Source organism: Ranitomeya variabilis, chromosome 2 (assembly GCF_051348905.1).
Source record: "Ranitomeya variabilis isolate aRanVar5 chromosome 2, aRanVar5.hap1, whole genome shotgun sequence".
NCBI lineage: Eukaryota > Metazoa > Chordata > Amphibia > Anura > Dendrobatidae > Ranitomeya > Ranitomeya variabilis.
Window position 1 is genome coordinate 850546834 of NC_135233.1, and position 17593 is coordinate 850564426.

At 42.0% G+C, this 17593-nt stretch overlaps 1 protein-coding gene across 1 annotated transcript in view; it reads left to right on the plus strand.

Annotated features, from left to right (window-relative positions):
* The window catches only part of LOC143808017 (tenascin-X-like), a 332081-nt gene that overhangs the window by 229898 nt on the left and 84590 nt on the right, over positions 1-17593 (plus strand). Inside the window, exons 36-37 of the mRNA XM_077290219.1 lie at positions 419-676; positions 12161-12418. Of these exons, the coding sequence (XP_077146334.1) occupies positions 419-676; positions 12161-12418 (516 nt within the window). The remainder of the gene's footprint in view (positions 1-418; positions 677-12160; positions 12419-17593) is intronic.

Below are 17593 nucleotides of genomic sequence, written 5' to 3' on the forward strand. Positions count from 1 at the left end.
GCAGCCTGTCAATTTATCTTGCGGAGAGTCAAGTCTCCACAAGACAAATATTGCCCGTACAATGTATTGGACGAGGTGATTCCACCTGGTTCTATGAACACATACGGAATCACCTGCATTCAAAAGCCGGCAGTGCTTTGGACGGAGCGGAGCCTGTTACTGACTGTGGGAACGTACCCTGTAAAGGAAATAATGGCTGTGAGCAACAGAGGAACATGTAGCCAAGCAGAAAGATACAAAACAACATGAAAATTGGCAGAAAATATATATGAGGTTATTTGAGGTCATTATGCTTCGGCATATATAGCAAAATCAGAAACTAAATTTAAGTAGTAAAAAACCTCCTTAAAAACATGAGTATATGTTTCTTGGTATGGTGTAAACTGAAGAATAACTGTGTCTTTTGGTTACTTCCTAGAACCTGAAATAGTGGGGAATCTTAGGAAACTGAATGCTACAACCACATCTGTGTCTCTGAGCTGGGAGAAGCCGATTGGAAATTCAAGTTCTTACCTAATTAAAATCTTTGAAGATCCAACTTTTAGTAAAATTGTGTTTACAACCTTTGATACAATTGGAGGCCTCACACCGGGATACTATTACACATTCATGGTCTTTGCTCTTGTTGGAAATAACAGTGTACAAGGAGAAAAGAACACCATGTATACATACACAAGTGAGTGATTACAGTGTTATTGGGATCTATACAAACTACATAGCATGGCTGTTAACTAACTATGCAGTTTGCTCAGCGTTTAAGTTGAACATTTGTGGAGCAGCAAACATTCAGTGCAGGTTTGCTACATCTTTGCATATAACTTTTTGATCACATCTTTTACGGTATATTTATTTCTGAGGTAATATGATCAAAATGCTAACACTCTGGGGACCTTGGTTTGCCATGGAAAGGAAGCTGACCTATTCTATAGGAGCTCCTGCAATTTCCCTGATTTTAGCCTTAAAAAGCTTACAAAAAGTGGATATTTTGGTCCCAAAGCATTTATAAACATGCCTGGCACCAGTTACATGAAGAGGGGACCCAACTTTGCGGAGAAAAACCCTTTCCCAGGATAAGAAAGCAGAGGGGGCTCTGGAGGAGCCTTTCCCGCACCTGGAAGCAAACTGTCATGTCGGACGCTATTCACACTAGGGCGTCCGACAGACAGCGGTAATTCCATATACGTCCACTACTCAGAGAGAATAGCCTCTATGCTAAACTTGAGAAATGTGTATTTGCAGTTCAGGAGTTGCCTTTCTTGGGTTATATTGTGTCCGCTTCAGGGTTTAAAATGGACGCCGCTAAGGTGCAAGCGGTGTTGCGTTGGGAACGGCCTGACAACCTAAAAGCACTTTTCTATCATTGCTAACCCACTCACTGACATGACGAAAAAAGGTACCAATTTCTCAGCCTGGTCTGGGGCTGCTGTGTTCGCATTCGAGTACCTGAAGAACAGTTTTGCTTCGGCCCCCATTCTGGTGCAACCGGACATATCAAAACCATTTACCGTGAAAGTCAATGCATCAGAGGTTGGCATGGGGGTTGTGCTGTCTCAAGGCTCATCTGTGGGCGAGTTGCGTCCATCCGCCTATTTCTCAAAGAAGCTGTCGCCCGCCGAACGTAACTACAATATCGGCAACAGGGAGTTGTTGGCTATCAAGTTGGTGTTTGAGGAATGGAGACACTTCTTGGAAGGCTCGGTCCATCAGGTTACAGTTATCACCGACCATAAAAATCTGCTTTATTTGGAGTCAGCCAAACATCTGTCCCCGAAGCAGGCTCGATGGGCATTGTTTTTCACGTGATTCAACTTTTTTGTTACTTATCGACCTGGGTCTAAGAACACTAAGGCGGACGCTTTGTCCAGGTGATTTCCGGGGGGAGAACCTCGGGAAGGTCCGGTTCCCATCCTCCAAAAGGGAGTAGTGGTCTCGGCTCTCACGATTGAGGTTGAGGCTGAGATTGCCGAGGCTCAGGAGGAGGTTCCACCAGAGCTTCCCATTAACAAATCATTTGTACCGCTCCATCTTCGCCTTAAGGTGTCGGGTGAGCAACATGATGCTGTTCTGGCTGGCCACCCAGGGGTTAGGGGTACCTTTGATTTGGTGTCGCGTTGGTTTTGGTGGCCCAAAATCCGACAGGATGTGGTCTCGTACTTGTCAGCATGCACCACGTGCGCTAGGGCTAAGACGCCTCGCTCCTGTCCTGCTGGCACACTACTTCCTCTCGGGGTACCCAGTAGGCCATGGACGGAGATCTCTATGGATTTTATCACTGATTTGCCCTCCTCATCTGGGAACACGGTCATCCTGGTGGTTGTTGATTGGTTCTCAAAGATGTCGCACTTTGTGTCTTTGCCTTTGTTGCCTAACGCGAAGACTCTGGCTCAGGTATTTGTGCAGGAGGTAGTCAGACTTCACAGGGTCCCGTCTGACATTGTGTCTGATAGGGGTTCTCAATTTGTGGCAACGTTTTGGAAAGCATTTTGCTCATGGCTGGGAATCAAGTTGTCACATTCTTCGGCCTTTCATCCTCAGTCAAATGGTCAGACTGAACGTATGATTCAAAATTTGGAGCAATACTTACGCTGCTTTGTTTCTGACAACCAGGAGGAGTGGTCTACGTTTCTTCCTGTGGCTGAGTTTGCCATAAATAATCACTGCCAGGAATCCTCTGGGGAATCTCCATTCTTTTGTGTTTACGGGCACCATCCTCAATTTTGTACTCTGCGTCAGGGGGGCTCTGCTGGCGTCCCAGAGGAGGACCAGCTTGGAGCACAACTGTCATCAGTTTGGAGAAGAGTGAAACAGCGCTTGCTGAGCGTAGGTGCAAGGTAGAAACGAGTGGCTGACAGTAGACGTGTGCCAGGTCCAGACCTGAGTGTGGGTGACTGGGTGTGGTTGTCCACAAAAAACATAAAACTCAAAGTACCATCCATGAAATTGAGTCCAAGGTTTATCGGTCCATTTAGGATCGCTGCCATCATTAACTCGGTAGCTTACCGATTGGAGCTTCCTTCGGTATATAAGATTCACAATGTGTTCCACAGGTCTTTATTAAAAAAGGTAGTGGGTTCAGTGGACTCGGCGCCGATGCCACCTCCAGTCTTGGTGGATGGCAATTTGGAGTTTGAAGTCTCCAAGGTAGTTGACTCTCGAGTAGTGCGCCGCACATTACAGTACCTGGTATACTGGTGTGGTTATGGACCGGAGGAGAGGTCTTGGGTTCCAGCCTTAGACATACATGCTGACCGGCTAGTCAGTATGTTTTACCGCCGCCATCTGGATAAGCTGGGACCTATAAGTTGTGAGGGCCCTGAGGTCCCTCATAGAAGGCGGGGTACTGTCATGTCGGACGCTATTCACACTAGGGCATCCGACAGACAACGGTAATTCCATATACGTCCACTATACACTCAGTGGCGTCAGTTAGACTTTATCCAGGTTCTCCGGGGTTAATCTAGCAGGTACTCGGGTTGGAGGCTGGGTCACGCCCATGGCCTTTAAATAGTCATGCTGGACTTTGGGCGTCGCCGATTATAGCTTGTGCCTCGTGCCTAGTGATTTTGGTCTGCAGTGGTGGTCTGGTAGAAGAAATATCGTATCTGGTGGTGTATTATCCGTTGTTATATTTCTCCTTCCTATATTTGTATTTGTTTTGCCCTGAGCACTTTATTGTGTTTTTCTGGTGTGTCTGTGGCGTGGTGTGTTTCTTTTTAGTTTTTCCTGTCTGTGCTTTCTTTGGGGATTTGTTTGTTTTCGCTCCACTGGGTGGCGGGATGTGGTTTCAGCATAGTGTTGAAACAGGAGCTAGGGTCAGGCCTGGTGGCCCAGACAAGCACACCATTAGTGTAAATTCTGGGAGAGGGACAGACGGGGTTCCCCCTAGTCTTAGGGATATCGCAGGGTCCCGGGTAACCAGCCTTAACTTCTCTAGATTTCCTGTGACACAAACATGCCGGACCTTCTGCTCAGAAGCCGACCCCCTGCCCGGCCCTGACAAAACCGGGGATCCCTAAGAAGCAGCAGACCCGAGGGATACCAACCGGACTGAAAACTACTCTTGCCACGACTGCATCAGCAGTGAGAGGCGGCGGTGTGAAGAAACAGAGAGCCACGGCGGACCCGGGTGCCGGGAAGAAGTGCACAGCGGCTGAGAATGACTTAGCGAGCTCTCCGCGGCAGGCACCCAGCAAGACACAGCCGGCCTCCCAGCACCAGAGGAGCAGCCTGAACTATAAAGCACAAGAGTTTGTGCCGAAGACCTGGGTAGCGGCTGGATCCCGGAAACTGAATGCAGCTTCGCCGACACAAGCAGGCGCACCGCTGCAAGCACAAGGAACCAGCATAACAGCACGCCGGGGGAGCTTCGACATAGAGGAGGAGAGCACAGCTCTAGGAGCAGAGGACAAGAGATTGAGACCCGGGCAGGAGACAGGAGGGGGCCAATGGACAGCAGTGCTGGTAAGCACACCGCAACATCTCCCCACTTCACACATACAATCACTGCCCTGTGAACATAATATAGGGGATTTAAGTGGGATGACCTGCGCTAATGGGAGGCATAACATCCCTAAAATACTATTGAATGGCCATAACTCTATTGAAATAAGCCCTCCCTGCCGTACCATCACAGGCACTCAGAATGACAGCCTTAAAGGGACACTAACAGGGGAGATCTCTGAGAATCCTGGTAAGATTAAACCAGCATTCTATAGAGCTCTGGACACTTCCTTTAAGAGATTTGAAGATTCACTAAGGGCTCATGGGGGTGGAGGAAGCGAGGATGCACTGACGGATCAATCTAATAGCTTTTCTAGCTCTTTGGAGAGCCTGGAGGGATTACATTCAGAGGAACCTTTTGAGGATATTAATACTTCTGATCATGACTCAAGTGACTTCTCTGACAGTTCCTCAATAAATGGGGATACATGTGAGATCTCTAAACTTGTTGAAAATCATAATTCTGAAAATCCTTCTCCTAATCTACTATTGATGGAAGAGAGTCCTGCTTCTGATGAATACCCGACAGAGGGCTTCATAATTACTTTGCTTACATCCTTTCTAATCTCAACGAATCTTTGTGGGAATGGAGCCAATTTCGATTCTAAACAAATAAATAATACCAAAGCATCCGAAACTTTCATAAAAGGACTTTTTAAAGAGGCACTAATCTCAGTAACTAATGACACAAAGTTAATTCCCTCTATCACCTCTGTTTGCTCTCTGCTTGCTCCAAAATTAACGGAATTTAACAAAAAGATCGAAAATAGCATCCCCCAAATCATACCCAAGCCCTCAAAGTCATTGGATGAGATCCAAAAAAATATGGACCTCTTCAAAACCAACCTAGCTAATTACGAGGATTTTAGAAGAAAAAACAACATTAAGTTCAGAGGAATACCAGAGATAATCCAGTCTTTCCAGCTGAAGGGCTACGTCTCCTCAATGATCTCACACTTGTTTCCTAATACTAATGAAAGTTTTTTGGTCGAAAAAGCCGTCAGAATACGTAGACCGCCCTCACTTCCGCAGGATCTGTCAAGTGACGTTATTGTTTCGTTCTATCCAAATTGGGTGAGGAATGCGCTTCTTGGTGTCTCGAGGGAGCAAATATTTCTTTCATCCCCATACAACCACTTGGTCTTTTACAAGGACCTGTCAAAAGATACTCTACAAAAGAGAAGAGCCTTCTCTTAAATTACACGTGAACTTCTACGTGCTGGGATCTCCTACGTCTGGACTCGATCCTCAACCCTCCAGGTGAAACACTCTTCGGGATTGACTCATATTTCTTCTCCGGACGAGAGTACTGATTTCTTCAAACGTGCAGGAATTAAATACTCAAAGGTCACATTCGGACCACCCTCCAAAGTAAAGTTGGATACTTGCTCCGGCTGTCCTGATTAAAAGAACTCTACGTTACTTCTTTACAACTATAAGAAGTCTTCCACTTTCTTAACTACTTCTAAGAACCGAACTTTCCCTCCATTCAGTTTAGGGTCGCCTTAGGGTGCTTCCAGACATGACGGGCCTACGTGTATGGAAGAATATAATGTACTTTACGTTAATTTACTTGTTTTTCTTACAGGTCTCTAGGTTTACTTTGAAGCCTTGATTAGCTACAAATAGCTGCGTAATCTTCGAAAACATTTATGTGTACATTGATATGCCTGTCTTCTCTCTCCCATTCCCTGTCTCACAGGGAATTACCTATCCTTCCCCCTTACCTATTTTCCCTTCCCCTTTCCTTTACCCTCACAAAAATTTGCAAAATCAATAAAGCTTATTGAAGAAAAAAAAAAAAAAACTAAAATTTCGGGATTTTTATTCACTGTTTCATTTTTTTAATGACATTCATTGTGATGGATGAATAACATAATATTTTAATAGTTTGGATCTTTACATAAAATTACAAAGGTATGCCAAATACTGCATTCTTTTGGTTATTTATTTTTAATGTAACAAATAAAAAGATTGGAAATTTATTTTTCATTAAGAAATAAAACATGGCAATCAACAATATTATAAAATTTTATTATGCCAGAAGCATTACAATAACAAAGCCAAGCAGGGTGGGAGGTGCAGATCGCTTCGTGCTACATGGCCCTTCATATGGACTTTGGCCTTGAGGGAAAGTATCACTCTTCTAGATTTGTGGCTGTTATGCACCTTCTAGTAATTTTAAGTTTGAAAACTGCAAAATTTTCAAAATTTTAACCAAATTTCCTTTTTTTCATAAATAAATGCAAGTTATATTGAAGAAATGTTACCACTAACATGAAGTACAATATGTTGCGAAAAAACTTTCTCAGAATCAGTGGGATACGTTGAAGCTTTCCAGAGCTATAACCTGATAAAGTGACAGTGGTCAGAATTGTAAAAATTGGCTTGGTAATTAAGTACCAAAATTGGCTCTGCCACTAAGGGATTATGGGGTTATAGTTTTGCAATCAGTTAGCTTTGATTGCAGCAGTTATTCTAATATGTCAAAACAATTGAAAATAGCAGTGTATGTGTATAGCTGTGTACACCTCAATACATTTAGGGCAACAGTTTCCAAGGGTTTAAAAATCTGTATAATTAACCCAGAAATATAACGGCAGGATTGTGTTTACTTTCTAGTTCCCGATCTAGTGAAGAATCTTACAGTGGACAATAAAGGTACCTTCACACGAAGCGACGCTGCAGCGATAGCGACAATGATGCCGATCGCTGCAGCGTCGCTGTTTGATCGCTGGAGAGCTGTCACACAGACCGCTCTCCAGCGACCAACGATGCCGAGGTCCCCGGGTAACCAGGGTAAACATCGGGTTGCTAAGCGCAGGGCCGCGCTTAGTAACCCGGTGTTTACCCTGGTTACCAGCGTAAAAGTAAAAAAAAACAAACAGTACATGCTCACCTGCGCGTCCCCCAGCATCTGCTTCCTGACACTGACTGAGCTCCGGCCCTAACAGCACAGCGGTGACGTCACCGCTGTGCTTTCACTTTCACTTTAGGGCCGGCGCTCAGTAAGTGTCAGGAAGCAGACGCTGGGGGACGCGCAGGTGAGCATGTACTGTTTGTTTTTTTTACTTTTATGCTGGTAACCAGGGTAAACATCGGGTTACTAAGCGCGGCCCTGCGCTTGGTAACCCGATGTTTACCCTGGTTACCAGTGTAAAACATCGCTGGTATCGTTGCTTTTGCTTTCAAACACAACGATACACAGCGATCGGACGACCAAATAAAGTTCTGGACTTTATTCAGTGACCAGCGACATCACAGCAGGATCCTGATCGCTGCTGCGTGTCAAACGAAACGATATCACTAGCCAGGACGCTGCAACGTCACGGATCGCTAGCGATGTCGTTTCGTGTGAAGGTACCTTAACACTACTACCTCAGTGTCTCTTAACTGGCAGAAACCAGATGGAAATGCAGATTCCTACATGATCCAGGTCCTTGAAGATCCGAGTTTCAACAGAATTGTGAACACCACTTTGAATACAATTGGAGGCCTCACACCGGGATATTATTACACATTCACGGTCTTTGCACTTGTTGGAAATAACAGTGTACAAGGAAAAAAGAATACCATATTTACTTATACAAGTGGGTCACTATTGTAGTAGTAAAATAGCATCATTATGTTGGTATATCAGTGGCACAATTTTACCCTTGGTCAATGCTTTAAGTCCCTTTAATGTGAACTATCTGCAAGAGATAAGCTCTTTTTCAAATACCTTACTATCTAAAATCCTCCTGTAACCTGAGCTTCTCTTCATGTCATAGTCTCTGGCTGATAGTCTCCTTACTTTCTGTAATGTTACGTCAATGTCTCCCTCAGTTTTTGGCTCTGGAAGTGACATCAGAGTCATGTGACTTTCATGTTTTGTGAGTGGCACTCTATTAAGGGAATCCAACTGTAGACACAGATCTCCCATCTCTCTGCTCATTTCTCCCTCCAGAGTTCTTCCTTGTATCTGTATGTTTAGAGTACAGTGTATATTTATGTACACACACCCCCTGTTGTATACCCTGTGTAACATATATACAGTGGGGAAAAATGTATTTAGTCAGTCACCAATTGTGCAAGTTCTCCCACTTAAAAAAATTAGAGATGCCTGTAATTGACATCATAGGTAGACCACAACTATGAGAGACAAAATGAGAAAACAAATCCAGAAAATCACCTTGTCTGATTTGGCAAGATTTATTCTGCAAATTATGGTGGAAAATAAGTATTTGGTCATTAACAAAAGTTAATCTCAATATTTTGTTATATATCCTTTGTTGGCAATGACAGAGGTCAAACGTTTTCTGAAAGTCTGCACAAGGTTGTCCCACACTGTTGGTGGTATGTTGGCCCATTCCTACATGTAGAATTCTTCTCGAGCAGTGATTTTTCGGGCCTGTCGCTGGGCAACACGGACTTTCAACTCCCTCAAAAGGTTTTCTATGGAGTTGAGATCTGGAGACTGACTAGGCCTCTCCAGGATTTTCATATGCTTCTTTCAAAGCAATTCCGTCGTTGCCCTGGCAGTGTGTTTGGGATCATTGTCATGCTTAAAGACCCATCCACATTTCATCTTCAATGCCCTTGCTGATGGAAGGAAGTTTGCACTCAAAACCTCATGATACATTGCCCCATTCATTCTTTCATGTACACGGATCAGTCGTCCTGGTCCTTTTGCAGAGAAACATCCCCAAAGCATGATGTTGCCACCTCCATACTTCACATTAGGTATGGTGTTCTTTGATGCAACTCAGCATTCTGTTTCCTCCAGACACGATGAGTTTTGTTTCTACCAAACAGTTCTACTTTGGTTTCATCAGACCACATGACATTCTCCCAATTCTCTTCTGGATAATCCAAATGTTCTCTAGCAAACTTCAGACAAGCCCGGACATGTACTGTCTTAAGCAGGGGAAGCCATCTAGCACTGCAGGATCTGAGTCTCTGGTGGCGTAGTGTGTCACTGATGGTAGCCTTTGTTATGGTGGTCCCATCTCTATGCAGGTCATTCACTAGGTCCCCCCATGTGGTTCTGGGATTTTTGCTCACCTTTCTTGTGATCATTTTGAACACACAGGGTGAGATCTTGCATGGAACCCCAGATCAAGGGAGATTATCAGTGGTCTTGTATGTCTTCCATTTTCTTATTGCTCCCACAGTTGATTTCATCACACCAAGCTGCTTGCCTATTGCAGAGTCAGTCTTACCAGCCTGTTGCAGTGCTACAATTTTGTTTCTGGTGTCCTTCGACAGCTCTTTGGTCTTCACCATAGTGGAATTTGGAGTGTGACTGTTTGAGGTTGTGGACAGGTGTCTTTTATACTGATAACAAGTTCAAACAGGTGCAATTACTACAGGTAATGAGTGAAGGACAGAGGAGCCTCATAAGAATAAGTTACAGGTCTGTGAAAGTCAGAAATCTTGCATGTTTTTCAGTGACCAAATACTTATTTTCCACCATAATTTGCAAAATAATTCTTGCCAAATCAGACAAGGTGATTTCTTGGATTTGTTTTCTCATTTTGACTATCATAGTTGTGGTCAACCTATGATGTCAATTACAGGCCTTTCTCATTTTTTAAAATGGGTGAACTTACACAATTGGTGGCTGACTAAATACTTTTTTCCCCACTGTATTTCCACTATTATATACATACATGCATACATCTCTCTCCCCATTCATTCTATTATAGTAACAAATTATTAGTCTGTGAGGAGGAGTAGGGGATAATCTTTTTTGCAATACAACTGTCTAACCAATTAAAGTAGGGGAGTCTACAACAAATCAACAACCGAAAGAAACAACAAACCTACCCCTTTAAAACATTAGTCTTTATTAATATTCCAGTTTAATACGAAAAAATTCCCTATAAAAAACATCCCAATTAGGGGACCAAAAATTCTCGGGTTAGGGACTCCGCTCATCCACCTCTTGTATATGTGCCAAAAAATAACACAATAGAAAAACTCAACAAAATGTGAAAAATAACACTAAAAAAACAAAAAACATGAAAAAAACATAAAAAATCAAAAATTGAATATGGTATGCCTATATTGACCCTAGTATGCCCTTAGGTCTGATACCCTTCCTTGCAGCGGAGGTTGGCACCCTAGATTGTCGATATGGCGCCCCCGCTCCTCGGCGGCTGTCCCTTATATCCCTAAATGTCCCCTACAAATCTAAAAGCCACAGACAAAAACACCACATAAATATGGATCAATTCAGATCCATAGTAACACATATTCTTAATGATGCACCTGGTATCCCACATACTATTAGGTCAACCTATGATGAACTTAATAATAGCCCCAACAGGCGTTATGTAGTGGATATATAATCTATATAAATAATGAGCTACACCTAGGTTATTCTGTGTATGCTCACAGTAGCTATATCCAACTTGGACTTTGTTTTATAGTGGATATCTAGCAATCATTATAGACAAAAATCTCCCCATAAGTCTATTCTGTGTATGCTCACTATAATTATATCCAATCAGCACCCCTATACCAGGCGATTACATCCAAGGTGCAAACTTAGATTTTTTCAAAAACCTCATATATGTTTTAGAGGAAAAAATTCATAAATTCAAATCCACGTTCCCAAAGCTCTCTTATATATGCTGGGGGTATATATTATATGCATCATTAACTTAGTCAGATAAAGTGCTCAATATGCCATCAATTGCATCATTATATACAGCAAATGCGATTTATCAACTTAGCTCTTTGTTCATCAGATGTTCCCTCATAGCCGATGTTCCCTCATAGCCGCTGTCCCGACGCGTTTCTCCCCCGTTTTATTCATTCAGGGGGTTCATCAGGGGACTTTAGATTATTGCACCATAATAGGTCATAGAGCCAAATACGGATCGAGATGCTGAGTTCCGTAGTCTGTGCCAGAGTTGCTGTTCTGGTGCTTTGTGCTACATCTATACACTATATCAGTGACTTGCCTGCAACAGTCTCCTGGACAAGGCCATAATGCTGCATCTGCACGTGAAGCTGAGAGTAACTCAGAGTTACAGGGGGTGCTCACTGCTGGCTTGCAGCCCAGAACTAGGGCTGATGAGAAATTCTGAGAGTATGTTACCACAGTAAGTAAACGCTGCAGGAAGGACAGCATAGTGGATGGGATTTCCAGAAATCTCATGCCCACTATGCATGTACCGGCGCCCCCAGCTCACCCGCGGAGACTGTCATGCCGCACGTCTTTCCAGACTGCAGCATATCAATTTCTTTTGCAAGTCTCCGCTAGAAAAATATCGCTCGTACAATGTATTGGACGTGGTGATTCCACAAATTTCAATGAACACATGCAGAATCACCTGCATTCAAAAGCCAGCAGCGCTTTGGACGCAGCAGACATGTGATGTGTTCAAAGCGCTGCCTATTACTAGCCATTGGAATGTACCCTGAAAAGGAAATAATGGCTGTGAGCAACAGAGCTGATAACAGGGCACATGTAACAAAGTAGAAAGATACACAACAACATGAAAATTGGCAGAAAAGATATATGAGGTTATTTGAGGTCATTATGCTTCGGCATATATAGCAAAGCCAGAAACTGAATTTAAGCAGTAAAAAACCTCCTTAAAAACATGAGTATATGTTTCTTGGTATGGTGTAAACTGAAGAATAACTGTGTCTTTTGGTTACTTCCTAGAACCGGAAATAGTGGGGAATCTTAGGAAACTGAATGCTACAACCACATCTGTGTCTCTGAGCTGGGAGAAGCCGATTGGAAATTCAAGTTCTTACCTAATTAAAATCTTTGAAGATCCAACTTTTAGTAAAATTGTGTTTACAACCTTTGATACAATTGGAGGCCTCACACCGGGATACTATTACACATTCATGGTCTTTGCTCTTGTTGGAAATAACAGTGTACAAGGAGAAAAGAACACCACGTATACATACACAAGTGAGTGATTATTACAGTGTTATTGGGATCTATACAAACTACATAGCATGGCTGTTAACTAACTATGCAGTTTGCTCAGCGTTTCAGTTGAACATTTGTGGAGCGGCAAACTTTCAGTGCAGGTTTGCTGCATCTTTATATATATAACTTTTTGATCACATCTTTTACTGTACATTTATTACTGAGGTAATATAATCAAAATACTAAAATTCTGGGATTTTTATTTAATGTTTCATTTTTTAATGACATTGATTATGATGGATAAATAACGTGATATTTTATTAGTTTGGATCTTTACATAAATGTACCAAATATTGCATATTTTTGGTTATTTAATTTTTTTATGTAACAAATGAAAAGATTGATCATTTATTTTTCATTTAGAAATAAAACATAGCAATCACCAATATTGCAAAACTTTATTATACCAGAAGCATTACAATAACAAAGCCAAGCAGGGTGGGAGATGCAGATCGCTTTGTGCTACGTAGCCCTTCATCTAGCCTTTCGCCTTGAGGGAACGCATCACTCTTCTTGACCTGTGGCTGTTATGCTCCTTCTAGTCATTTTATAAGTAATTTACCAATTTTATGTACATAATAATAAATATTAATCCTAAATTTCCACATTTTCACTGAATGATCGAAATGACCTAACCATGTTCTTATACACACGCAGTCAAAATTGTTTGTACCCATCGTTTAATAACAAAAAAAAACACAATGGTCACATAAATAACTTGAATCTGACAAACGTAATAATAAATAAAAGATCTATAAAAATGAACACATGAAAGTCAGACATTGCTTTGTAACCATACTTCCACAGATTTAAAAAAATAAAATAAAACTCATGAAATAGGCCTGGACAGAAATGATGGTACCCCTTCTGAAAATAATGTGACAAAAGGGACATGTTAAATCAAGGTGTGTCCACTAATTTGCATCACATGTGTCTACAATCTTGGAATCAGTGAGTGGGCCTGTATATAGGGCTACAGATACTCACTGTGCTGTTTGGTGACATGGTGTGTATCACACTTAGCATGGACCTGAGGAAGCGAAGGAAAAACTTGTCTCGGGAGATTAGAAAGAAAATTATAGATAAACATGTTAAAGGTAAAAGTTATAAGACCATCTCCAAGCAACTTGATGTTCCTGTAACTACAGTTGCACATATTATTCAGAAATTTAAGATCCATGGGACTGTAGCCAACCTCCCTGGATGTGGCCGCAGGAGGAAAATTGATAACAAATCAAACAGATGGATAATACGAATGGTAACAAAAGAGCTCAGAAAAACTTCTAAACAGATTAACCCTCTGTCAGGGGCAATATGTTTCATAACGAGATTAGGGGCATTGCGCCTGTCCGGCACAGGCTAGAAAATTGGCTATATTTTCCTTTTTTAAAAATTTCAGTGCTCTAAAAGTGATCAGTTACCTTAATAGGAATGTAATAAATGAGAATACACATAATCAGGTGGAAAAAAAATAACCAGAAAAGTAATATGTTTCTATGTCTTGAGCATCCTCCTCACTCTCTCCATCTTGATCTGTATCAGACACATCTGGACATTCTTCCACATCATCTTCTGAATCAATGTCACTTTCTTCCCCTAAATCTTCTAGCTGTAAGGGGTCTGTCTCATCATCAAGCAGTATATTTTGCACTTGCTCAACATGAAGGGCATTTGACAAGTCAAATATTCTCGCCATTTCTGAAGAAAAGCTAAAGCAAGAGAGAGAATATGTGTCAGGGCGCAATGTGCCTGAGAAGCACACTCTTATTTCTAACAAAACCTTCTATGACAAATCCACAAATTTAGCACTAGCTATTCATAAAACAAGCTAAAAAAACAATTGGGATGAATAAAAACAGCAAATTCGAACCGTCAAAGGTGTGACGCATTCAGGGGCAATGAGCCGGAGAATCCAAAACACGGATATCTGATCTCCTGCAGCTCTGCAGCACAAGAGGCTTCTCAGGTTTCACACAGCCTTTAAAGTTAGGAAGGTACTGGGAGGATGGTGTTTCCCAGACAAACCACTGATAATAGAGAAATTAAACTAAGTGAGCTGCGCCTGTCAGATCAGTTGCCCCTGACGGAGGGTTAAAGGTGAAATTCTAGCTCAAGGAACATCAGTGTCAGATCGCACCATCCATCGTTGTATGAGCCAAAATGGACTTCATGAGAGATGACCAAGGAGGACATCATTGTTGAAAAAAAATCATAAAAAAGCCAGACTGGTTTTTGCCAAACTTCATGTTGACAAGCCACATAGCTTCTGGGAGAATATTCTATGGACAGATGAGACAAAATTGAACTTTTTGGCAAGGCACATCAGCTCTATGTTCACAGCCGGAAAAACGAAGCATATCAAGAAAAGAACACGGTGCCTACTTATTACTTTTATCAGATTCAAGTTATTTCTGTGACCATTGCGGGTTTTTCTGTCATTAAAAGAGGGGTACCCACAATTTTGACCATGTGTGTAATTCAGCTGCAATAATCTGGTCTAATTCTTAAGCTTTCTTTTATTCAATAGTCTCTATCTGACTATAGCTGATTGTATTTATGTGGTTGTGCACATTATACACACCAAGTGTATTAAATACTGTGCAATTTCACTGGAGGGCGCAAGATGACTGTGCATAAAAAAGCATATTGACGCTCACTTAAGGTCAAAGGCCACGTGAAGCATTATGCAGCGCAAAACTGTAATCGACTTGCTGCAGCGCAGCCTTGTGTAACTTTGTTGCTATGCTCTGGTATAATATAAATGCAGAAGATTGGTGAGTGCCATTTTGTATTCTTAAATGGAGAAATGTGTAATTAGGTATATGGCGTCATGAAGTACCATCATTTTCAGCAAGTATCATCTCTGAACTTCCTGAGCATTTGAGTGAAAAATATTTGGGGTAGGGCAATGGTTTATGACTAGTGATGAGCGAACATGCTCGGCACTACTCATTACTCGCCCGAGTATCACTGTACTCGGTGTACTTAGCAAGCACCGAGCATTTTCGGGATTATTCGGCAGGAGCTTGGGTCTCCGCCCTGCAATTTTGGCGCTCTTTAGATCGCCAATGAACATGCAGGGATTGTTTGTCATGAACTGTAATACTGCAGCCATCTTTGTTGTGGTATTACAGTGATTGGCTGGCCACCCTGTGTCAACAGGTCTATAAGAATTTAAATTTCAAAAAACTTACTGTCACATCCAAACATAGAATAAGTGTGAACAGGTGCTGAACCTAGAGTCACCAACTCGTATACAGTCAAATAAATAAGGCAGCACACTGCGGCGCTAAAACATGCAAACATGAAACATGAAAATTGAACTGCATTACTGCATTAGAAATATGAAAAAATGAGAGCGTTTAGCGCATAAATTGGCCAATTTATGTGTACCTGGTAGCCACATTAAGGCATCTCTCGTATACCAGGACCTAGACAATCCTTTCCCCACTGAGAATAAACGTCTTTATCTGAATGGGAACCTACTGTAAATCCTCTTCTTAGACTATAATCTCTCTCTCTCTCTATGGAGGGGTAATGGTCCTGCTGCGATTAAAACACCTGTGGCACACCGCAGTTCAATTTTCATGTTTCATGTTTGCATGTTTTAGTGCCGCAGTGTGCTGCCTTATTTATTTAACTGTATACGAGTTGGTGACACTAGGTTCAGCACCTGTTCGCACTTATTCTATGTTTGGATGTGATGGTCAGTTTTTTGAAATTTGTATTCATTAGCCTTCTGACTGAGCACTCCACCGTTTAGCCCCAGGTGTTTTAATCGCAGCAGGACCATTATCCCCTCCACAGAGAGAGAGAGATTATAGTCTAAGAAGAGGATTCACAGTAGGTTCCCATTCAGATGAAAACGTTTATTCTCAGTGAGGAAATGAATGTCTAGGTCCTGGTATACGAGAGATGCCTTAATGTGGCTACCCGGTACACATGAATTGGCCAATTTAAGCGCTAAACGCTCTCACTGTTTTCATATTTCTAATGTAGTAATGCAGTTCAATTTTCATGTTTTATGTTCGCATGTTTTTGCGCCGCAGTGTGCTGCCTTATTTATTTGATTAGGTCTATAAGAGACCTGACGCCGCCCTGCTCGGCGCATTCAGCTTCCGACTCAGCTAGTGTAGGGAGAGCTGCTGCTGAGATTGGGTCAGATTAGTTCTTTTGTTAGTTAGTGTGGGTCAACCATCACAGAATCCACAAATCCAGATAAACCAACAGTCCTTTTTAGGGCTAATTAGGGTGTATATTGATTTCAGCGCTAGGTAGGCAGGGGAGTCTATGTGCGCATATCCACATCAGTGCAAGGCATGCAGGCACTGTATGTGAGTCTATAGATCTCCCTGCATACTGTACATCAAGAAGGTCCATTACTGTCTGCTGCTACCTATTTTATATACACCTAGCTGCAGGAATCTGTGGCTAGGATTAATTTTTTTTGGCACATGAATCCTGCTAATTTTATTGCAAAGCAATCCAGAGCCCCCTTTTTTTCTGCATTTATTTGTTTGGTCACACTGCAGACTACAGCCAGGTCATTTTAATAGAACAGCGTGAAAATCTAGCAATTTAAAACTGCTTTTTTGTCCCAGGCATCAGATGTGAGTACGCAGAAAATTCTGGCATTTTTTTTTTTTGCACTGCAGTATTTTTTGGAGTATCTTACAACATTTTTCGACAACATTTTGCAGACCAAAAAATCTATATTTGGCCAAAAAATATTTAGCTACAGTTCTTATATTTATCACTGTGTTTTGTATGCTACACACATCGCATATCATTCATCACTCTAAAAATGTTACAATTTTAGTACCTCAACATTTTTTTGTGTGTCATAGCCTACTTATTGACACAATTTTGGTGTCCCCCCAAAAATCCAGGCCACATATTTAACAGTGTTCTCTCTCCGTCAGATGCCACATCTATCTGTGCTCTACAAATAGTTGCTTTTCAGGCCTACATTCCACTTTTTTGGCTGTCTGCTCCCCTAGGTCTATACAGTATTTTGGGGTAAAAAAAAATTAAAAACTCTAGGCCACATATTGAAGAGTGTGATATCTCCGTCAGATGCCAGATCTATCTGTGCTCTCCAAACAGTTGCTTTTCAGGCTTATATCCCACTTTTTGGGCTGCCCGCTAGCGCTG